The 23,037-nt window shown below is 49.1% G+C and overlaps 3 protein-coding genes across 3 annotated transcripts; all 3 read right to left on the bottom strand.

The window, feature by feature from the left end:
• Nucleotides 1-402: 402 nt before the first annotated feature.
• On the bottom strand, nucleotides 403-4,447 carry LOC131083280 (alcohol dehydrogenase 1-like). The gene is made up of 9 exons (XM_058023773.1): nucleotides 4,430-4,447; nucleotides 3,437-3,535; nucleotides 2,845-2,986; nucleotides 2,656-2,743; nucleotides 2,336-2,555; nucleotides 1,951-2,211; nucleotides 1,529-1,664; nucleotides 1,049-1,187; nucleotides 403-637 (listed from the first exon to the last, which is right to left on the bottom strand). Exons 1-9 carry the CDS (start codon nucleotides 4,445-4,447, stop codon nucleotides 613-615), a joined length of 1,128 nt encoding a protein of 375 aa, XP_057879756.1. The 3' UTR covers nucleotides 403-612.
• Nucleotides 4,448-8,052: 3,605 nt separating this feature from the next.
• On the bottom strand, nucleotides 8,053-11,948 carry LOC131083281 (alcohol dehydrogenase 1-like). Its single transcript, XM_058023774.1, has 9 exons — nucleotides 11,931-11,948; nucleotides 10,922-11,020; nucleotides 10,326-10,467; nucleotides 10,135-10,222; nucleotides 9,801-10,020; nucleotides 9,419-9,679; nucleotides 8,996-9,131; nucleotides 8,541-8,679; nucleotides 8,053-8,129 (listed from the first exon to the last, which is right to left on the bottom strand). Exons 1-9 carry the CDS (start codon nucleotides 11,946-11,948, stop codon nucleotides 8,105-8,107), a joined length of 1,128 nt encoding a protein of 375 aa, XP_057879757.1. The 3' UTR covers nucleotides 8,053-8,104.
• Nucleotides 11,949-16,743: 4,795 nt separating this feature from the next.
• On the bottom strand, nucleotides 16,744-20,590 carry LOC131083510 (alcohol dehydrogenase 1-like). Its single transcript, XM_058024288.1, has 9 exons — nucleotides 20,573-20,590; nucleotides 19,564-19,662; nucleotides 18,968-19,109; nucleotides 18,777-18,864; nucleotides 18,443-18,662; nucleotides 18,058-18,318; nucleotides 17,635-17,770; nucleotides 17,180-17,318; nucleotides 16,744-16,768 (listed from the first exon to the last, which is right to left on the bottom strand). The coding sequence occupies exons 1-9, from the start codon at nucleotides 20,588-20,590 to the stop codon at nucleotides 16,744-16,746; spliced, it is 1,128 nt and encodes a 375-aa protein (XP_057880271.1).
• Between the last annotated feature and the right edge of the window lie 2,447 nt (nucleotides 20,591-23,037).

Below are 23,037 nucleotides of genomic sequence, written 5' to 3' on the forward strand. Positions count from 1 at the left end.
TTAATATACCGTGGGACTTGGTGTGGAAAATATATTGAAAGTACAATAACATTTGCCAAAAATGAAACAGCATCCATGGAAGCTCTATGAGAGTTACATCATTATAGGAAAGTTATCTACTGCTTTCTATAATATGCTTCAGAGCAGCAGCAGCAGGGGTGGTTTCCCTGCTGGGCTTTGCTGGAAGCTGCACCATTCACCCAGCTGGGACAGGGACAGAGAGAAGCAGGCCCAGTTCTCTGAGGGAGATGAAGGTGGGGGCAGCAGCAGAGGGGGGGCACAGGCCATTGCTCACTGCTGAGAAAAAGGGTGTGGTAGAACAGATGTGATGTGAGGGGGAGCTCCCCCTGTCCTCTGGGAACACTTTTGATTGAGTGCACTGCATGGGACGAGTTTGACAGTAAACCTTTATTAGTAAAAGCATTTTCCTGGGAGAGACATCCTTTCATGTCCTGTCTGGGCACAGCAGGACCAGCAGTGGCAGCAGCACAGGTGAGTTCCTCATTCTCTTCTCCTGGTGCCCCACAGGGGGAGGTGCTGGGTGAGAAGGGCCCGGGCCAGGGGAGCACCTGCTGCGCTGGTCCCTCCGCTCGGCTTCCTAGGCCGCGTCCCTCAGAAGAGCAGCACAGTGCGGATACTGAAACGTGGAAGGGAAGGGAGGCTTGGCTGCAGCTCAGGAGCAGGCAGTGTGGCAGGCAGGTGTGCCTGGGGACCGGCCACCTTCTCTGCCATCCAGCCTCTTCCTGACTGAGCTGCATGAGGCGTGCAGCAGTGGGGCAGCCTTCAAATCCCTGCTGAGGGGAGCCCCTCACGGGATAAGGCCACAGGATCTGTGCTGAGCTGAACCATGAGCAGGAGGGTTCCCTGTGCTGAACATGGGCTCTTCCCTCGGGGCTGTGGCAGATCTTGCCAGCACTCAGCTGGGAGGCCCTGCATCCTCAAAAGGCTCAGGTGCTCTTTGGGAAGCCAGTGTTGCATGCTCTGCCTGTTGGAACTTTAGGAGGAGGTGCTGAGGTTTGCTGAACCTCCTGCTGGTTCAGGGTCTCACCTTTTTCCTGCACGGAGCAACTCAAATCCCTCGTTCACTCTAGCAAATGGCAGAGTGTGCGTGATCAGCAAGTCCGGATTGAATTTCTTCTCCAAGTAGTCGGAAACTAATTTGGGGATACATTCTCTCATCTTCCAGCCTAGAAACAGGAGAGAGCAGCTGCATGAATATTGGGAGAAAGGCTCTTTTGGTACGGTAGTGTTACTGTCAGGGTCAGGACTAGTGACCAGTGCTGGTGCCACACCCTTGTGAGATGTTTTCTGCTCTTTGGGATGAGTGGGTTACTGTGTGACACAGGTGGACGATTATTTGCCTGTCTAATGCTAATGTTCAATAAAGGCTGTGGCGTGCTCCTCTTTAGTTGTCTCTTACTTGAAAACCCTCTTTTCCTATGGATTTTCAACCCTCTTTTCCTATGGATTGCCAACTGCCAAGAAAGAAAAAGCTGAATTGTTTAGAGTGCCTTCTGAAGTACAATACCTCCAACCAAAGTCCCTTTCCATGTACGCCCAATCAGCAGAAGTGTGGGATCGATGGAAATCTCTGAACCAGCATCCACTTCTCCAACCATCACAAAGACACCAGTGCTCATATTGCAGGAAGCCAAGGCAGCAATCTGATGGGACAGGCAGGAGAATGAGAGAAAGACCTTATGGGTCAGTCATGGGAGTGCACTTTTTGTGCAATCTCCTGCTCCTCCCTGGGAATCTGAAAACATGCATGTCCCCTTGTGGAGCACCCTGGAGAGCATGGGGCTTTTTTTAAGATCATGCTGTTTTCTGTCACAAACATATGCCCAGCACTGCAGGCAGCCTGTGAGGATCTCCCCATGGGGTCAATTTTGCCCTGAGAGGAGCCTGTGATGATCTGGGAGGGAGGACAGGTGCTCAAGTGCCACCTACCATGGTGTCCTTGTGCCCGATGGCCTCAAAGGAGTAGTCCACACCCTGCCCGGTCATCTCAGTGAGCACCTCCTGGATGGGCTTCTGGAAGTCTCGAGGGTTGATGCAGTCGGTGGCTCCCAGCTCCTTGGCCTTGGCAAACTTGTCCTTGTTGATGTCCACGGCAATGATGCGGGAAGCTCCAGCTGCCTTGCAGCCCATGACTATAGAGAGGCCAATTCCTCCAAGGCCAAAAACAGCACAGGTGGAGCCTGGTTTTACCTGCACAGATGGGAGCCCGTGAGTCTCCAGCAGCAAGAGCAGGAGGAGGAGAAGATTTCGTTTGCACAGGATTGATGAGTATGAGAGGGTGACCCTGGGGTGCTCAACACGCCTGAACACCAACCTTGGCTGTGTTGATGGCAGCCCCATAGCCTGTGGAAAACCCACAGCCAAACAAGCAGACTTTGTCTAGAGGTGCTGCAGCATCTATCTTGGCAACAGTGTACTCTGGGACCACGGTGTATTCTGCAAATGTGCTGACCCACAGGAAGTGATGGATCTGCTTTCCTTTGCATGAGAAGCGGCTGGTCTTGTCCGGCAGCAGGTTTTGTGGTTCAGAGAAACTGGGGAGGAGATGCAAGTATTTGTATTTGATTGAGTGAAGCACTGATTTGTCATAAAGTCCATCCCATGTAGGTGTAGGGGAAGGCAAAGTAAACTTACTGAGACTTCTGGCAGTAATTGGATTCAGGATTCCGGCAGAAGCTGCATTTCCCACACTGAGGGTGGCAAAGTGGGATCACTTTGTCGCCTGGAAGAAAGCAATATCCCATGTTATGTGGTTCTAAGGATGCTACCTGTGCCAGATCTGATTCCTGCTCATGTGATTTTTTGTGTGTGTGTGTCAGTTACCTGGTTTCACAGAGGTCACTCCTTCTCCAACGCTTTCCACAATTCCAGCTCCTTCATGGCCAGGGATAACTGGGAATTCTGCGTTGGGAAAGCAGCCTTGCAGAACGTGATCATCTGTGCGACAGATGCCTGTGGCCACAAGCTGTTTGGAGAGGAACAAGCAGATGTCCTGGCCTCTAACTCAGTTTGTGGAAGCAATTTTCCCAGGGATGTTATGATGCCCCTCAGTCAGTGCTGGCACTCTATGGCAGCACACTGAGCCCAGGCTGGGCTTTCCCCTTCTCACTCTGAATGCTCCATGTGGCTTTCCTCTGCACTGAGCTGGAGGTGGAAGAGGAGGAGAGGCCACAGTGTGGACACCAGAGCCCTGTCCAGCAGAGCAAGGGCTGGAGACAGGAATTCCGATGTGACAGCTTAGACAAGATTTAGTCCAAAAAGGAGCCCCTGGCAGATGGTGCATTTGAGCCAAGGCAGCTCTGGGCAATGAAAGACTCTTGGAGAATACAGATCCCTGAGTTTTACTGAAGGTATAACCACAAGAAGAGCAATTCCCACAAGGAAGGAAGGAAAAGTTATTGAGATGTATTTTTACCTTGATCCGGACTTCTCCTGCCTTTGGGGGTGCAACTTCCACCTCCTCAACAGAGAGTTTGCCCGGGGCCCAGGCAACAGCAGCCCTGCACCTGATAACCTGGAAACAACCAAGAGGAATTGCATGGGAACGTTTGCCTTTAGCACGCGGTTGGGGGAAGTCATCCTGCAATCACCTAAACCCGAGGTGCTCAACCCTGGTGATGCTCAACTGCACCTGAAACCACGTGCTGTCCAATGACCACTGGCCTGGTTTAGGGTCTGAGGAAACCCCATTTGTGGTTTGTGACACAAAGAGTATCAGGTGTAGCCTTCGAAAGCTGCTGGGTTCTGATGGCTTTGGTGGAGTTTTCATAATATCCCCAAGTGTGACTGGCCAGACTGTGCTGCCATGAGCACTGCAGACCCTACCTGATGGAAATGCCAATGGAGAGCTTTGATGTCAGCCTTGTGACACACTGGGCTGATGGTGAGAGAGAGGGACTACGGAATTGTCCCCATCTGATGGGCACCTGGATACTTTATTTCCTTTAGCAAGTTTTGATTTGCGTGTGACATGGCACAAACCCTTCCCCGATCAACTCAAAGCAGTTTGGCATCAGCAAGATGGGGCTTGCAGCCTTGAAAGGCTATTGCCATGGATAAGGCTGAGTGCAGGAGGTGAGCAGCTGAAGAGCTGCGTTTGCTGCCTGAGCAGGAGCTCAGGGTGGGATTTTTGAGCAGGAGGGTGTTTTTCAGGGTAGCACAATTGCAAATTTTGTCTCCTGAGCAGCCGAGCAGGACAGAGGGGGAATGCACTACCGAATGCAGGTCTGGACGTGTGCAGTTGCCCGAGAGCCGAGTCTGGTGAAATTCTCAGGGATTTGGGAGAGGAGGGAGAGTAAGGTCAGAGGAAAGAGGGCACACGGAGTGGTGTGCCGGCTGAGCCTTCTGCAGCGGATTTGGCCAAGAGCAGGGCACCTGGAAAGGAGGATGGGAAATGCCTTGTCCTTACTTTTCCCGCAGTGGCCATGTGGTCCTAGCGGAGCCGTGTCTGTCGCTGTGGCGGGCTGGAGGGAAGCTGCTGCCCGGGCGTGCTGCAGGATCCGCCAGGCGTGGAGCGGGAGCAGTCCCGGCGCGGCACCGTCTCTGGAGAGCGCTGGTTAATGTGTGTCGGGGGCTGGATGCTGCACAGGGAGTGCTGAGGGGAGGAGCTGGATAGCGGCAGGGAGATGGATGGGGGCAGAAGTCCTCCAGGGAGCCTTTTATCAGTGACTCTGCCCTTGGGTCATTGCCAGCCCTCCCTGCCTGAAAGGCTCAGAGAACTCAGAAAGGTTGGTTTATTTCTTCCAGTTGCTTCTGGCAGGTGTGGAGGGAGGAGATCTGCATCTCTGCTGGGGCTTCCTTGGCATACTCTTTCTGCCAGGTTGGAGCAGTTGACCTGGTGGCCATTTACACCACAATATTTGCAAAGAAGTTAAAAATTAAAAAAAATCCAGTTAAAGGCAGTGAAGACCTTGTGTGGATGACAAGGACACATTTCTGTCTGGGTTGAAGCTTTACTGTCTGTGGTATTGGAGCTATTTTCACCACAGCAGTAAGGGGAATGTCTGTCAAGAAAGGAATTTTTTTTTCCAAGGACACGTTTGCTTCATTCCAGTGTAGCCAGGTTTGTTGGTTCACATCCCCTGGGCTCTTCAGGTTCCCCCAGAGCTGTTTTCTGCTGAGGCATTGGAAAAGGTGATGTGTAGGAGAAACAGGATGAGCGAGAGCTTATTGGAGGACCAGGCTAAGATGTGCACTGTGTGTGTTTGGGAACTGTTTCTGTGTTTGGGAAGAGGTCAGCCCCACGTTTACACGTTCAGTGCAGTGTCCGCAGAGGTTTGTGTTGGTGCTTTGATTCCCATTCTGTCTTCTGCATTGTACAAGGGCTGGAAAGCAATTCCAGAGGACACAATGCTCTCTGGCAGATAGCCCATAGGGTTGGCAGTGTTTCAAGCTGAAACCAACAAATTGCAAAAGTCCTGTAACAAATAAGGAATTCATTCACCTGCTTCCTAGATAGCATTCCATACAGATGGCTTATGATCTCATCTCACACCTAAGGACATAAATGTGCTACTTGTGCTGGCACTTCATGGCTCTGAAGACATGTCTAATGTCTGCTGTTGAGTGGATAATCTACACAATAGTTGTAAAAAGATCTTTCAAATATGTACTGTTATTTTTCCTTAAAACATCCATGTGATGCTCTAGTCCCCTGGACTTGCACACCCACCACTGATGTGTAATGAGAATTTCTGTCTGCCCTGCTTGCAGTTGTGAAGGGCCAAGGGGAGCCGGCACCTCTGCAAAACATTTGAAATGTATGTAATTATTGTAGGGAGCTGATACTGAGATCCTCTTGCCATGCAGATTTTTTGTATCTGTTTCAGACAGGAGATTGTTGTTGTTTTTGTCTTATCCAGGTAATAGAGGGAAAATAAGATCAAACTTGTATGTCAGCAGGCATGGATTTAATGATTAACTTTTCAATGGCCAATCCTGTGTATCTACAATCTAAAGAATTGCTATCCTGACTTGCTGTATGTAGTCATGTATTTGATAAGCTTTAAGAGCTGATCTGTGAGGTCAGATGCCCTTACACACAGGCACAGACCTCAAGGTGTTTGTCTTCATCTTGGTAGTCAGTTTTGTGTCCCCCACTTTATGTTCTGGTTGTTTGCTGCCTGTATCAAAGAGGTGGAAAGACGGTAGAATATTTGACAGAAATCTCTGTGGAATGTATGCTGAAACGCAGTTATGAGGGCTAAGTACAAATCTTATCTTTCCTGCTGCCAGCATCAGGTTTCTGTAATTTTTAATTACAAGTCAGAGTCTGATAGGAGTTCCCTTATTGATGACCCAGCATTACATTTCTGTTCAGTGTAAGTGGGCACCTGTTTCAGAGACAATTTTTGCATTCTACTGTGAAGGACAAACTAGACCATATCCTGCAAGATTTGTTAGCAGTATTAATAATTGCCTATTCTAAAAGACGCCCTGGTGCTTTAATTTCCATAAGAACAGAAATATTTTGCACCTCTTACAAAATGGTAGTGGTCTGAGGCAAATGAGGTAAGGAAAGTGGGAGTTAGATTCACTCTGATATATTGTACCTAGCAGAGATATAGAAAACAATTCTGACAGAGGTCTATTAAAATGAGCAATTGATTGAGTTCATCCTACTGGAGGAGAATGGCTAGGGAAGAAATGTTAAAATAGAGAACAGGACTCTTGGAACAATTGCTGATTTTGAGTCCATGCTATCATGGAATGATGGAATATCTCAACTTGGGGGGGACCCATTAGGACCATAGCCTTGCCTTTCTGTTTTTTCTTTTATTTGCTCAGAAAAATTTCCTTTGGGGGACTAGCTGTGATCATAATACATCCTCTACCACTTCACTCTGCAATTACATTGCCAAGGAGGAACTTTACTTTATGATTTCTGATAGCCTAGGAATAGCACCTCTAGCATGCCCATGATGGGACACAAATGCACATGTCTCTTCCCCATTACAGTCTGTACATTTCTCTGAGGTTGTTTCAAGATGAAAACTAGAGCAGGAGAAAAGCCTCCATTCTAGGATCGGGATCTAAAGAGGACAAATAAGAATGAAGGAAGGAAAAGTGAGGAGGGAATAGTACAGAGCACAGTGATGGGTCTACAGTCGATGCCCATGCTGACATCCACGTTATTTGTCTGCCCCTTGATTCTCACCCAGAGGCTCTCAACTGTGCCATTACAGCTGCATACATTCCAACCCTCCTATTCCATGTCACCTGCCTGCCTCTTCTGCCCTGCCTTTCCCTCCTGAAGAGCCTGTAACCATCCAACCATCCCAGGGCACTCCAGTCACAGGACTTGTCCCACCAGTTTCACTTATGCCAACAATATCAAGTTTCTGGCACCTGGCAAAAGTTTCCAGGTCACTATTGCTTGTTCCTCAAGCTGCATTCATTGGTATAGAAACATTTTCACGAGTTGTGTTTTGCAGCCAACACTTATGAAGCAGATTGAGGGGTTCCCTTCCTCCTCCTTTCCTCAGGCTTTGGCACACAGTGCCACTGCTCATCACTGGCCAGCCTGGTGTTCTCCCAATCCCCTTCCCAGACTAGTTTAAAGCTCTGTCAAGCAGCCATGCTAGCTCCTGTGCTAGAACTCCTCCCCTCTGAGAATGGCTTATCCTGTCAGGTGTCTGTATACGAGGTGGTGAATGGATCACCCCACAGTCAAATACCCAGTATTTTTGTTTTGCTTGCACCAGCCTTGGAGCCATGCATGGACCCCAAGGATCTGTCTATTCCTACCAGTATCATTCCTTGTTACCGACAGGTCAAGGCAATCACGACCAGTGTTCCTGATCTATCAACCAATTGACCCAAGGCCCTGGAAGCTCTATTGATGGAGTGCACAGTATTAGAAGAGTTGGTTTAAAAACCTTTATTAGTAAAAGCATTTTCCTGGGAGAGACATCCTTTCATGACCTGACTGGGCACAGCAGGACCAGCAGTGACAGCAGCACAGGTGAGTTCCTCATTCTCTTCTCCTGGTGCCCCACAGGGGGAGGTGCTGGGTGAGAAGGGCCCGGGCCAGGAGAGCACCTGCTGCGCTGGTCCCTCCGCTCGGCTTCCTAGGCCGCGTCCCTCAGAAGAGCAGGACAGTGCGGATACTGAAACGTGGAAGGGAAGGGAGGCTTGGCTGCAGCTCAGGAGCAGGCAGTGTGGCAGGCAGGTGTGCCTGGGGACCGGCCAGCTTCTCTGCCATCCAGCCTCTTCCTGACTGAGCTGCATGAGGCGTGCAGCAGTGGGGCAGCCTTCAAATCCCTGCTGAGGGGAGCCCCTCACGGGATAAGGCCACAGGATCTGTGCTGAGCTGAACCATGAGCAGGAGGGTTCCCTGTGCTGAACATGGCCTCTTCCCTCGGGGCTGTGGCAGATCTTGCCAGCACTCAGCTGGGAGGCCCTGCATCCTCAAAAGGCTCAGGTGCTCTTTGGGAAGCCAGTGTTGCATGCTCTGCCTGTTGGAACTTTAGGAGGAGGTGCTGAGGTTTGCTGAACCTCCTGCTGGTTCAGGGTCTCACCTTTTTCCTGCACGGAGCAACTCAAATCCCTCGTTCACTCTAGCAAATGGGAGAGTGTGCGTGATCAGCAAGTCCGGATTGAATTTCTTCTCCAAGTAGTCGGAAACTAATTTGGGGATACATTCTCTCGTCTTCCAGCCTAGAAACAGGAGAGAGCAGCTGCATGAATATTGGGAGAAAGGCTCTTTTGGTACGGTAGTGTTACTGTCAGGGTCAGGACTAGTGACCAGTGCTGGTGCCACACCCTTGTGAGATGTTTTCTGCTCTTTGGGATGAGTGGGTTACTGTGTGACACAGGTGGAGGACTATTTGCATGTCTAATGCTAATGTTCAATAAAGGCAGTGGCGTGCTCCTCTTTAGTTGTCTCTTACTTGAAAACCCTCTTTTCCTATGGATTGTCAACTGCCAAGAAAGAAAAAGCTGAATTGTTTAGAGTGCCTCTGAAGTACAATACCTCCAACCAAAGTCCCTTTCCATGTACGCCCAGTCAGCAGAAGTGTGGGATCGATGGAAATCTCTGAACCAGCATCCACTTCTCCAACCATCACAAAGACACCAGTGCTCATATTGCAGGAAGCCAAGGCAGCAATCTGATGGGACAGGCAGGAGAATGAGAGAAAGACCTTATGGGTCAGCCATGGGAGTGCACTTTTTGTGCAATCTCCTGCTCCTCCCTGGGAATCTGAAAACATGCATGTCCCCTTGTGGAGCACACCTGGAGAGCATGGGGCTTTTTTTAAGATCATGCTGTTTTCTCTCACAAACATATGCCCAGCACTGCAGGCAGCCTGTGAGGATCTCCCCATGGGGTCAATTTTGCCCTGAGAGGAGCCTGTGATGATCTGGGAGGGAGGACAGGTGCTCAAGTGCCACCTACCATGGTGTCCTTGTGCCCGAAGGCCTCAAAGGAGTAGTCCACACCCTGCCCGGTCATCTCAGTGAGCACCTCCTGGATGGGCTTCTGGAAGTCTCGAGGGTTGATGCAGTCGGTGGCTCCCAGCTCCTTGGCCTTGGCAAACTTGTCCTTGTTGATGTCCACGGCAATGATGCGGGAAGCTCCAGCTGCCTTGCAGCCCATGACTATAGAGAGGCCAATTCCTCCAAGGCCAAAAACAGCACAGGTGGAGCCTGGTTTTACCTACACAGATGGGAGCCCGTGAGTCTCCAGCAGCAAGAGCAGGAGGAGAAGGTTCCTTTTGCACAGGATTGATGAGCATGTGAGGGTGACCCTGGGGTGCTAAACATGCCTGAACACCAACCTTGGCTGTGTTGATGGCAGCCCCATAGCCTGTGGGAAACCCACAGCCAAACAAGCAGACTTTGTCCAGAGGTGCTGCAGCATCTATCTTGGCAACAGTGTACTCTGGGACCACGGTGTATTCTGCAAAGGCGCTGACCCACAGGAAGTGATGGATCTGCTTTCCTTTGCATGAGAAGCGGCTGGTCTTGTCCGGCAGCAGGTTTTGTGGTTCAGAGAAACTGTGGAGGAGATGCAAGTATTTGCATTTGATTGAGTGAAGCACTAATGGGGGTGGCATATTTGTCATAAAGTTCCAACCCATGTAGGTGTAGGGGAAGGCAAAATAAACTTACTGGGACTTCTGGCAATAATTGGATTCAGGATTCCGGCAGAAGCTGCATTCCCCACACTGAGGGACGCCAACTAAGATCACTTTGTCACCTGGAAGAAAGCAATATTCCATGTTATGTGAGTCTAAGGATTCTGCCTGTGTGAGAGCTGTTTCCTGGGCATGTGATGTTTTTTGTGTGTGTGTGTCAGTTACCTGGTTTCACAGAGGTCACTCCTTCTCCAACGCTTTCCACAATTCCAGCTCCTTCATGGCCAGGGATCACTGGGAATTCTGCGTTGGGAAAGCAGCCTTGCAGAACGTGATCATCTGTGCCACAGATGCCTGTGGCCACAAGCTGTTTGGAGAGGAACAAGCAGATGACCTGGCCTCTGTCTAACTCAGTTTGTGGAAGCAATTTTCCCAGGGATGTTATGATGCCCCTCAGTCAGTGCTGGCACTCTATGGCAGCACACTGAGCCCAGGCTGGGCTTTCCCCTTCTCACTCTGAATGCTCCATGTGGCTTTCCTCTGCACTGAGCTGGAGGTGGAAGAGGAGGAGAGGCCACAGTGTGGACACCAGAGCCCTGTCCAGCAGAGCAAGGGCTGGAGACAGGAATTCCGATGTGACAGCTTAGACAAGATTTAGTCCAAAAAGGAGCCCCTGGCAGATGGTGCATTTGAGCCAAGGCAGCTCTGGGCAATGAAAGACTCTTGGAGAATACAGATCCCTGAGTTTTACTGAAGGTATAACCACAAGAAGAGCAATTCCCACAAGGAAGGAAGAAAAAGTCATTGAGATGTATTTTTACCTTGATCCGGACTTCCCCTGCCTTTGGGGGTGCAACTTCCACCTCCTCAACAGAGAGTTTGCCCGGGGCCCAGGCAACAGCAGCCCTGCACCTGATAACCTGGAAACAACCAAGAGGAATTCATTGCATGGGAACGTTTGCCTTTAGCACGCGGTTGGGGGAAGTCATCCTGCAATCACCTAAACCCGAGGTGCTCAACCCTGGTGATGCTCAACTGCACCTGAAACCACGTGCTGTCCAATGACCACTGGCCTGGTTTAGGGTCTGAGGAAACCCCATTTGTGGTTTGTGACACAGAGTATCAGGTGTAGCCTTCGAAAGCTGCTGGGTTCTGATGGCTTTGGTGGAGTTTTCATAATATCCCCAAGTGTGACTGGCCAGACTGTGCTGCCATGAGCACTGCAGACCCTACCTGATGGAAATGCCAATGGAGAGCTTTGATGTCAGCCTTGTGACACTGTGGGCTGAAGGTGAGAGAGAGGGACTACAGAATTGTCCCCATCTGATGGGTACCTGGATACTTTATTTCCTTTAGCAAGTTTTGATTTGCGTGTGACATGGCACAAACCCTTCCCCGATCAACTCAAAGCAGTTTGGCATCAGCAAGATGGGGCTTGCAGCCTGGAAAGGCTATTGCCATGGACAAGGCTGAGTGAGGAGGTGAGCAGCTGAAGAGGGCACCACTGAAGAGCTGCGTTTGCTGCCAGAGCAGGAGCTCAGGGTGGGATTTTTGAGCAGGAGGGTGTTTTTCAGGGTAGCACAATTGCAAATTTTGTCTCCTGAGCAGCCGAGCAGGACAGAGGGGGAATGCACTACCGAATGCAGGTCTGGACGTGTGCAGTTGCCCGAGAGCCGAGTCTGGTGAAATTCTCAGGGATTTGGGAGAGGAGGGAGAGTAAGGTCAGAGGAAAGAGGGCACACGGAGTGGTGTGCCGGCTGAGCCTTCTGCAGCGGATTTGGCCAAGAGCAGGGCACCTGGAAAGGAGGATGGGAAATGCCTTTTCCTTACTTTTCCCGCAGTGGCCATGTGGTCTTAGCGGAGCCGTGTCTGTCGCTGTGGCGGGCTGGAGGGAAGCTGCTGCCCGGGCGTGCTGCAGGATCCGCCAGGCGTGGAGCGGGAGCAGTCCCGGCGCGGCACCGTCTCTGGAGAGCGCTGGTTAATGTGTGTCGGGGGCTGGATGCTGCACAGGGAGTGCTGAGGGGAGGAGCTGGATAGCGGCAGGGAGATGGATGGGGGCAGAAGTCCTCCAGGGAGCCTTTTATGAGTGACTCTGCCCATGGGTCATTGCCTTATCAGTGACTCTGCCCTTGGGTCATTGCCTTATCAGTGACTCTGCCCTTGGGTCATTGCCTGCCCTCCCTGCCTGAAAGGCTCAGAGAACTCAGAAAGGTTGGATTATTCCTTCCAGATGATTCTGGCAGGTGTGGAGGGAGGAGATCTGCATCTCTGCTGGGGCTTCCTTGGCATACTCTTTTTGCCAGGTTGGAGCAGTTGACCTGGTGGCCATTTACACCACAATATTTGCAAAGAAGTTAAAAATCTAAAAAAAAAACAAAACAAAACAAACAAAGAAAGAAAACCAAGTTAAAGGCAGTGAAGATGTGGTGTGGATGACAAAGACACATTGCTGCTGGGTTGAAGCTTTACTGTCTGTGGTATTGGAGCTATTTTCACCACAGCTGTAAGGGGAACATCTGTCAAGAAAGGATTTTTTTTCCAAGGACACGTTTGCTTCACTCCAGTGTAACCAGGTTTGTAGGTAGGTTCACTCCACCCAGGCTTTTCAGGTTCCCCAGAGCTGTTTTCTGCTGAGGCATTGGACAAGGTGGTGTATTGCAGGGAGTGGATGAGCGAGAGCTTGTTGGAGGACCAGGCTGAGATGAGCAGCCCGAGTGTGATGTAACCCCCACAGTTATAAAGGAATCTTCCTTCTGTGTGGCTGAAAAGACACTTTTGCAAACCTAAGGCATGGGATAATTTCCTAGAAGACTGCCACTAATGACATAAACCCCCTTTTGGATCTCTGAGTATTTAGAATGCTATAATGAGGAGGAGTTAGCTCTTTGCCTATTGGGAATAATGATATAGTTATATATAGGTTTCTTTTTTCTTTTAAATCAAAAGATATCTGTTGACATTTGGATTACCAAACGGGAGTAGACATGATCAGAAAAAAGTGTAACATTCATGAATGAGGAAGGCATTGCTCTGTAGACTCAAGCGTGGCACATTCTGCTCTATGGTACATTCACATGTCCTTCACAAAATCACAGAATGGCCTTGGTTACGTGGGACCTTAAAGATCATGTTGTACCACCCCCCCTGCCATGGGCAGGAACACTTCTCACTAGAGGAAGTCGCTCATAGCCACATCTGAGTGGCCTCAGATGCGCCAGGGATGGGGCATCAGCCACTTCTCAGCCTGTTCCAGTGCCTCAGCACTGTCACAGTAAAGAATTTCCTCCTAATATCTGATCAAACTTGCTATATTTCATGCCTCTTATCCTAGCAGGGCACCCACCAGATGCTGTAGAAGAAGAATACAGTTCTTGTCCAGGATTTTCATGGGCTTTCCTGTGCCTTGCAGTGCCCTCTTCAGCCCCAAGGTGGGCTGATTTAAGTGCTCAGCCAAAACCAAAAATACTCTGTAGGCTGTGCAGACAGATCCACCGTACAGAACTCCTGGGACACAGAGTAGCTGGCTTTGATTCCCATTCTGTCTTCTGCATTGCACAAGGACTGGAAGGCAATTCCAGAGGACGAATGCTCTATGGCAGATAGCCCATAGGGTTGGCAGTGTTTCAAGCTGAAACCAACAAATTGCAAAAGTCCTGTAACAAATAAGGAATTCATTCACCTGCTTCCTATATAGCATTCCATACAGATGGCTTATGATCTCATCTCACACCTAAGGACATAAATGTGCTACTTGTGCTGGCACTTCATGGCTCTGAAGACATGTCTAATGTCTGCTGTTGAGTGGATAATCTACACAATAGTTGTAAAAAGATCTTTCAAATATGTACTGTTATTTTTCCTTAAAACATCCATGTGATGCTCTAGTCCCCCGGACTTGCACACCCACCACTGATGGGTGTAATGAGAATTTCTGTCTGCCCTGCTTGCAGTTGTGAAGGGCCAAGGGGAGCCGGCACCTCTGCAAAACATTTGAAATGTATGTAATTATTGTAGGGAGCTGATACTGAGATCCTCTTGCCATGCAGATTTTTTGTATCTGTTTCAGACAGGAGATTGTTGTTGTTTTTGTCTTATCCAGGTAATAGAGGGAAAATAAGATCAAACTTGTATGTCAGCAGGTATGGATTTAATGATTAACTTTTCAATGGCCAATCCTGTGTGTCTACATTCTAAAGAATTGCTATCCAGACTTGCTGTATGTAGTCATGTATTTGATAAGCTTTAAGAGCTGATCTATGAGGTCAGATGCCCTTACACACAGGCACAGACCTCAAGGTGTTTGTCTTCATCTTGGTAGTCAGTTTTGTGTCCCCTACTTTATGTTCTGGTTGTTTGCTGCCTGTATCAAAGAGGTGGAAAGACGGTAGAATATTTGACAGAAATCTCTGTGGAATGTATGCTGAAACGCAGTTATGAGGGCTAAGTACAAATCTTATCTTTCCTGCTGCCAGCATCAGGTTTCTGTAATTTTTAATTACAAGTCAGAGTCTGATATGAGTTCCCTTATTAATGACCCAGCATTACATTTCTGTTCAGTGTAAGTGGGCACCTGTTTCAGAGACAATTTTTGCATTCTACTGTGAAGGACAAACTAGACCATATCCTGCAAGATTTGTTAGCAGTATTAATAATTGCCTATTCTAAAAGATGCCCTGGTGCTTTAATTTCCATAAGAACAGAAATATTTTGCACCTCTTACAAAATGGTAGTGGTGTGAGGCAAATGAGGTAAGGAAAGTGGGAGTTAGATTCACTCTGATATATTGTACCTAGCAGAGATATAGAAAACAATTCTGACAGAGGTCTATTAAAATGAGCAATTGATTGAGTTCATCCTAGTGGAGGAGAATGGCTGGGAAGAAATGTTAAAATAGAGAACAGGACTCTTGGAACAATTGCTGATTTTGAGTCCATGCTTGTGGGGGCCTGAGTTAACTTATGTATTGTAAATATATGTATGGCAGTTTAAGATCTTTGTATTGTATTAGTGACCCTGCCCTGATTCTGGTTATTGTAAATGGGCTGCAGCTGTGATGTCCTTGATTGGGCAGCAGCTGTAGCCCATGGAGGTAGCTGAGATAAAAGGGGGCGGGGTGGTCAGGGAGAGCTGGGGAGAGGAGTCCTGACTGAGAAGCAATAACATCACTGTTGTGAAGATCTGCCGTGAGAAGACCATTGAGAGAAGGTATGGGACTCAGGAAATATAATTGTACAGCAATATGAATACAACACATGCTATCATGGAATGATGGAATATCTCAACTTGGGGGGGACCCATTAGGACCACAGCCTTGCCTTTCTGTTTTTCCTTTCTTTTGCTCAGAAAAATTTCCTTTGGGGGACTAGCTGTGATCATAACACGTCCTCTACCACTTCACTCTGCAGTTACATTGCCAAGGAGGAACTTTACTTTATGATTTCTGATAGCCTAGGAATAGCACCTCTAGCATGCCCATGATGGGACACAAATGCACATGTCTCTTCCCCATTACAGTCTGTACATTTCTCTGAGGTTGTTTCAAGATGAAAACTAGAGCAGGAGAAAAGCCTCCATTCTAAGATTGGGATCTAAAGAGGACAAATAAGAATGAAGAAAGGAAAAGTGAGGAGGGAATAGTACAGAGCACAGTGATGGGTCTACAGTAGATGCCCATGCTGACATCCATGTTATTTCTCTGCCCCTTGATTCTCACCCAGAGGCTCTCAACTGTGCCATTACAGCTGCATACATTCCAACCCTTCTACTCCATGTCACCTGCCTGCCTCTTTTGCCCTGCCTTTCCCTCCTGAAGAGCCTATAACCATCCAACCATCCCAGGGCACTCCAGTCACAGGACTTGTCCCACCAGTTTCACTTATGCCAACGATATCAAGTCTCTGGCACCTGGCAAAAGTTTCCAGGTCACCATTGCTTGTTCCTCAAGCTGCGTTCATTGGTATAGAAACATTTTCACGAGTGGTGCTTTGCAGCCAACACTTATGAAGCAGATTGAGGGGTTCCCTTCCTGCTCCTTTCCTCAGGCTTTGGCACACAGTGCCACTGCTCATCACTGGCCAGCCTGGTGTTCTCCCAATCCCCTTCCCAGACTAGTTTAAAGCTCTGTCAAGCAGCCATGCTAGCTCCTGTGCTAGAACTCCTTCTCCCCTCTGGGAACGGCTCATCCTGTCAGGTGTCTGTATGTGAGGTGGTGAATGGATCACCCCACAGTCAAATACTCAGTATTTTTGTTTTGCTTGCACCAGCCTTGGAGCCATGCATGGACCCCAAGGATCTGTCTATTCCTACCAGTATCATTCCTTGTTACCGACAGGTCAAGGAAATCACTACCAGTGTTCCTGATCTATCAACCAATTGACCCAAGGCCCTGGAAGCTCTATTGATGGAGTGCACAGTATTAGAAGAGTTGGTTTAAAAACCTTTATTAGTAAAAGCATTTTCCTGGGAGAGACATCCTTTCATGTCCTGTCTGGGCACAGCAGGACCAGCAGTGGCAGCAGCACAGGTGAGTTCCTCATTCTCTTCTCCTGGTGCCCCACAGGGGGAGGTGCTGGGTGAGAAGGGCCCGGGCCAGGAGAGCACCTGCTGCGCTGGTCCCTCCGCTCGGCTTCCTAGGCCGCGTCCCTCAGAAGAGCAGCACAGTGCGGATACTGAAACGTGGAAGGGAAGGGAGGCTTGGCTGCAGCTCAGGAGCAGGCAGTGTGGCAGGCAGGTGTGCCTGGGGACCGGCCACCTTCTCTGTCATCCAGCCTCTTCCTGACTGAGCTGCATGAGGCGTGCAGCAGTGGGGCAGCCTTCAAATCCCTGCTGAGGGGAGCCCCTCACGGGATAAGGCCACAGGATCTGTGCTGAGCTGAACCGTGAGCAGGAGGGTTCCCTGTGCTGAACATGGGCTCTTCCCTCGGGGCTGTGGCAGATCTTGCCAGCACTCAGCTGGGAGGCCCTGCATCCTCAAAAGGCTCAGGTGCTCTTTGGGAAGCCAGTGTTGCATGCTCTGCCTGTTGGAACTTTAGGAGGAGGTGCTGAGGTTTGCTGAACCTCCTGCTGGTTCAGGGTCTCACCTTTTTCCTGCACGGAGCAACTCAAATCCCTCGTTCACTCTAGCAAATGGCAGAGTGTGCGTGATCAGCAAGTCCGGATTGAATTTCTTCTCCAAGTAGTCGGAAACTAATTTGGGGATACATTCTCTCGTCTTATAGCCTATAAACAGGAGAGAGCAGCTGCATGAATATTGGGAGAAAGGCTCTTTTGGTACGGTAGTGTTACTGTCAGGGTCAGGACTAGTGACCAGTGCTGGTGCCACAACCTTGTGAGATGTTTTCTGCTCTTTGGGATGAGTGGGTTACTGTGTGACACAGGTGGACGATTATTTGCCTGTCTAATGCTAATGTTCAATACAGGCAATGCAGTGCTCCTCTTTAGTTGTCTCTTACTTGAAAACCCTCTTTTCCTATGGATTGTCAACTGCCAAGAAAGAAAAAGCTGAATTGTTTAGAGTGCCTCTGAAGTACAATACCTCCAACCAAAGTCCCTTTCCATGTACGCCCAGTCAGCAGAAGTGTGGGATCGATGGAAATCTCTGAACCAGCATCCACTTCTCCAACCATCACAAAGACACCAGTGCTCATATTGCAGGAAGCCAAGGCAGCAATCTGATGGGACAGGCAGGAGAATGAGAGAGAGCCCTTATGGGTCAGCCATGGGAGTGCACTTTTTGTGCAATCTCCTGCTCCTCCCTGGGAATCTGAAAACATGCATGTCCCCGTGTGGAGCACACCTGGAGAGCATGGGGCTTTTTTTAAGATCATGCTGTTTTCTCTCACAAACATATGCCCAGCACTGCAGGCAGCCTGTGAGGATCTCCCCATGGGGTCAATTTTGCCCTGAGAGGAGCCTGTGATGATCTGGGAGGGAGGACAGGTGCTCAAGTGCCACCTACCATGGTGTCCTTGTGCCCGAAGGCCTCAAAGGAGTAGTCCACACCCTGCCCGGTCATCTCAGTGAGCACCTCCTGGATGGGCTTCTGGAAGTCTCGAGGGTTGATGCAGTCGGTAGCTCCCAGCTCCTTGGCCTTGGCAAACTTGTCCTTGTTGATGTCCACGGCAATGATGCGGGAAGCTCCAGCTGCCTTGCAGCCCATGACAATAGAGAGGCCAATTCCTCCAAGGCCAAAAACAGCACAGGTGGAGCCTGGTTTTACCTGCACAGATGGGAGCCTGTGAGTCTCCAGCAGCAAGAGCAGGAGGAGGAGAAGGTTCCTTTTGCACAGGATTGATGAGCATGTGAGGGTGACCCTGGGGTGCTAAACACGCCTGAACACCAACCTTGGCTGTGTTGATGGCAGCCCCATAGCCTGTGGGAAACCCACAGCCAAACAAGCAGACTTTGTCTAGAGGTGCTGCAGCATCTATCTTGGCAACAGTGTACTCTGGGACCACGGTGTATTCTGCAAAGGCGCTGACCCACAGGAAGTGATGGATCTGCTTCCCTTTGCATGAGAAGCGGCTGGTCTTGTCCGGCAGCAGGTTTTGTGGTTCAGAGAAACTGTGGAGGAGATGCAAGTATTTGCATTTGATTGAGTGAAGCACTGATGGGGGTGGCATATTTGTCATAAAGTTCCATCCCATGTAGGTGTAGGGGAAGGCAAAGTAAACTTACTGGGACTTCTGGCAATAATTGGATTCAGGATTCCGGCAGAAGCTGCATTCCCCACACTGAGGGACGCCAACTAAGATCACTTTGTCACCTGGAAGAAAGCAATATTCCATGTTATGTGAGTCTAAGGATTCTGCCTGTGTGAGAGCTGTTTCCTGGGCATGTGATGGTTTTTATGTGTGTGTGTCAGTTACCTGGTTTCACAGAGGTCACTCCTTCTCCAACGCTTTCCACAATTCCAGCTCCTTCATGGCCAGGGATCACTGGGAATTCTGCATTGGGAAAGCAGCCTTGCAGAACGTGATCATCTGTGCCACAGATGCCTGTGGCCACAAGCTGTTTGGAGAGGAACAAGCAGATGACCTGGCCTCTGTCTAACTCAGTTTGTGGAAGCAATTTTCCCAGGGATGTTATGATGCCCCTCAGTCAGTGCTGGCACTCTATGGCAGCACACTGAGCCCAGGCTGGGCATTCCCCTTCTCACTCTGAATGCTCCATGTGGCTTTCCTCTGCACTGAGCTGGAGGTGGAAGAGGAGGAGAGGCCACAGTGTGGACACCAGAGCCCTGTCCAGTAGAGAAAGGGCTGGAGACAGGAATTCCGATGTGACAGCTTAGACAAGATTTAGTCCAAAAAGGAGCCCCTGGCAGATGGTGCATTTGAGCCAAGGCAGCTCTGGGCAATGAAAGCCTCTTGGAGAATACAGATCCCTGAGTTTTACTGAAGGTATAACCACAAGAAGAGCAATTCCCACAAGGAAGGAAGGAAAAGTTATTGAGATGTATTTTTACCTTGATCCGGACTTCCCCTGCCTTTGGGGGTGCAACTTCCACCTCCTCAACAGAGAGTTTGCCCGGGGCCCAGGCAACAGCAGCCCTGCACCTGATAACCTGGAAACAACCAAGAGGAATTGCATGGGAACGTTTGCCTTTAGCACGCGGTTGGGGGAAGTCATCCTGCAATCACCTAAACCCGAGGTGCTCAAACCTGGTGATGCTCAACTGCACCTGAAACCACGTGCTGTCCAATGACCACTGGCCTGGTTTAGGGTCTGAGGAAACCCCATTTGTGGTTTGTGACACAAAGAGTATCAGGTGTAGCCTTCGAAAGCTGCTGGGTTCTGATGGCTTTGGTGGAGTTTTCATAATATCCCCAAGTGTGACTGGCCAGACTGTGCTGCCATGAGCACTGCAGACCCTACCTGATGGAAATGCCAATGGAGAGCTTTGATGTCAGCCTTGTGAGACTGTGGGCTGAAGGTGAGAGAGAGGGACTACGGAATTGTCCCCATCTGATGGGCACCTGGATACTTTATTTCCTTTAGCAAGTTTTGATTTGCGTGTGACATGGCACAAACCCTTCCCCGATCAACTCAAAGCAGTTTGGCATCAGCAAGATGGGGCTTGCAGCCTGGAAAGGCTATTGCCATGGACAAGGCTGAGTGCAGGAGGTGAGCAGCTGAAGAGGGCACCACTGAAGAGCTGCGTTTGCTGCCAGAGCAGGAGCTCAGGGTGGGATTTTTGAGCAGGAGGGTGTTTTTCAGGGCAGCACAATTGCAAATTTTGTCTCCTGAGCAGCCGGGCAGGACAGAGGGGGAATGCACTACGAAATGCAGGTCTGGACGTGTGCAGTTGCCCGAGAGCAGAGTCTGGTGAAATTCTCAGGGGTTTGGGAGAGGAGGGAGAATAAGGTCAGAGGAAAGAGGGCACACGGAGTGGTGTGCAGGCTGAGCCTTCTGCAGCGGATTTGGCCAAGAGCAGGGCACCTGGGAAAGGAGGGTGGGAAATGCCTTTTCCTTACTTTTCCCGCAGTGGCCATGTGGTCTTAGCGGAGCCGTGTCTGTCGCTGTGGCGGGCTGGAGGGAAGCTGCTGCCCGGGCGTGCTGCAGGATCCGCCAGGCGTGGAGCGGGAGCAGTCCCGGCGCGGCACCGTCTCTGGAGAGCGCTGGTTAATGTGTGTCGGGGGCTGGATGCTGCACAGGGAGTGCTGAGGGGAGGAGCTGGATAGCGGCAGGGAGATGGATGGGGGCAGAAGTCCTCCAGGGAGCCTTTTATCAGTGACTCTGCCCATGGGTCATTGCCTTATCAGTGACTCTGCCCATGGGTCATTGCCTTATCAGTGACTCTGCCCTTGGGTCATTGCCTGCCCTCCCTGCCTGAAAGGCTCAGAGAACTCAGAAAGGTTGGATTATTCCTTCCAGATGATTCTGGCAGGTGTGGAGGGAGGAGATCTGCGTCTTTGCTGGGGCTTCCTTGGCATACTCTTTTTGCCAGGTTGGAGCAGTTGACCTGGTGGCCATTTACACCACAATATTTGCAAAGAAGTTAAAAATCTAAAAAAAAACCAAAAAAAAAACAAAAAAAGAAAGAAAACCAAGTTAAAGGCAGTGAAGATGTGGTGTGTATGACAAAGACACATTGCTGCTGGGTTGAAGCTTTACTGTCTGTGGTATTGGAGCTATTTTCACCACAGCAGTAAGGGGAACGTCTGTCAAGAAAGGAATTTTTTTTTCCAAGGACACATTTGCTTCATTCCAGTGTAGCCAGGTTTGTTGGTTCACATCCCCTGGGTTCTTCAGGTTCCCCCAGAGCTGTTTTCTGCTGAGGCATTGGAAAAGGTGATGTGTAGGAGAAACAGGATGAGCGAGAGCTTATTGGAGGACCAGGCTAAGATGTGCACTGTGTGTGTTTGGGAACTGTTTCTGTGTTTGGGAAGAGGTCAGCCCCACGTTTACACGTTCAGTGCAGTGTCCGCAGAGGTTTGTGTTGGTGCTTTGATTCCCATTCTGTCTTCTGCATTGTACAAGGGCTGGAAAGCAATTCCAGAGGACAAATGCTCTCTGGCAGATAGCCCACAGGGTTGGCAGTGTTTCAAGCTGAAACCAACAAATTGCAAAAGTCCTGTAACAAATAAGGAATTCATTCACCTGCTTCCTAGATAGCATTCCATACAGATGGCTTATGATCTCATCTCACACCTAAGGACATAAATGTGCTACTTGTGCTGGCACTTCATGGCTCTGAAGACATGTCTAGTGTCTGCTGTTGAGTGGATAATCTACACAATAGTTGTAAAAAGATCTTTCAAATATGTACTGTTATTTTTCCTTAACACATCCATGTGATGCTCTAGTCCCCCGGACTTGCACACCCACCACTGATGGGTGTAATGAGAATTTCTGTCTGCCCTGCTTGCAGTTGTTAAGGGCCATGGGGAGCTGGCACCTCTGCAAAACATTTGAAATGTATGTAATTATTGCAGGGAGCTGATACTGAGATCCTCTTGCCATGCAGATTTTTTGTATCTGTTTCAGACAGGAGATTGTTGTTGTTTTTGTCTTATCCAGGTAATAGAGGGAAAATAAGATCAAACTTGTATGTCAGCAGGCATGGATTTAATGATTAACTTTTCAATGGCCAATCCTGTGTATCTACAATCTAAAGAATTGCTATCCTGACTTGCTGTATGTAGTCATGTATTTGATAAGCTTTAAGAGCTGATCTGTGAAGTCAGATGCCCTTACACACAGGCACAGACCTCAAGGTGTTTGTCTTCATCTTGGTAGTCAGTTTTGTGTCCCCCACTTTATGTTCTGGTTGTTTGCTGCCTGTATCAAAGAGGTGGAAAGATGGTAGAATATTTGACAGAAATCTCTGTGGAATGTATGCTGAAACGCAGTTATGAGGGCTAAGTACAAATCTTATCTTTCCTGCTGCCAGCATCAGGTTTCTGTAATTTTTAATTACAAGTCAGAGTCTGATATGAGTTCCCTTATTAATGACCCAGCATTACGTTTCTGTTCAGTGTAAGTGGGCACCTGTTTCAGAGACAATTTTTGCATTCTACTGTGAAGGACAAACTAGACCATATCCTGCAAGATTTGTTAGCAGTATTAATAATTGCCTATTCTAAAAGACGCCCTGGTGCTTTAATTTCCATAAGAACAGAAATATTTTGCACCTCTTACAAAATGGTAGTGGTGTGAGGCAAATGAGGTAAGGAAAGTGGGAGTTAGATTCACTCATATATTGTACCTAGCAGAGATATAGAAAACAATTCTGACAGAGGTCTATTAAAATGAGCAATTGATTGAGTTCATCCTACTGGAGGAGAATGGCTAGGGAAGAAATGTTAAAATAGAGAACAGGACTCTTGGAACAATTGCTGATTTTGAGTCCATGCTATCATAGAATGATGGAATATCTCAACTTGGGGGGGACCCATTAGGACCATAGCCTTGCCTTTCTGTTTTTTCTTTTATTTGC

Source organism: Melospiza georgiana, chromosome 5 (genome assembly GCF_028018845.1).
Source record: "Melospiza georgiana isolate bMelGeo1 chromosome 5, bMelGeo1.pri, whole genome shotgun sequence".
Taxonomy (NCBI): Eukaryota; Metazoa; Chordata; class Aves; order Passeriformes; family Passerellidae; genus Melospiza; species Melospiza georgiana.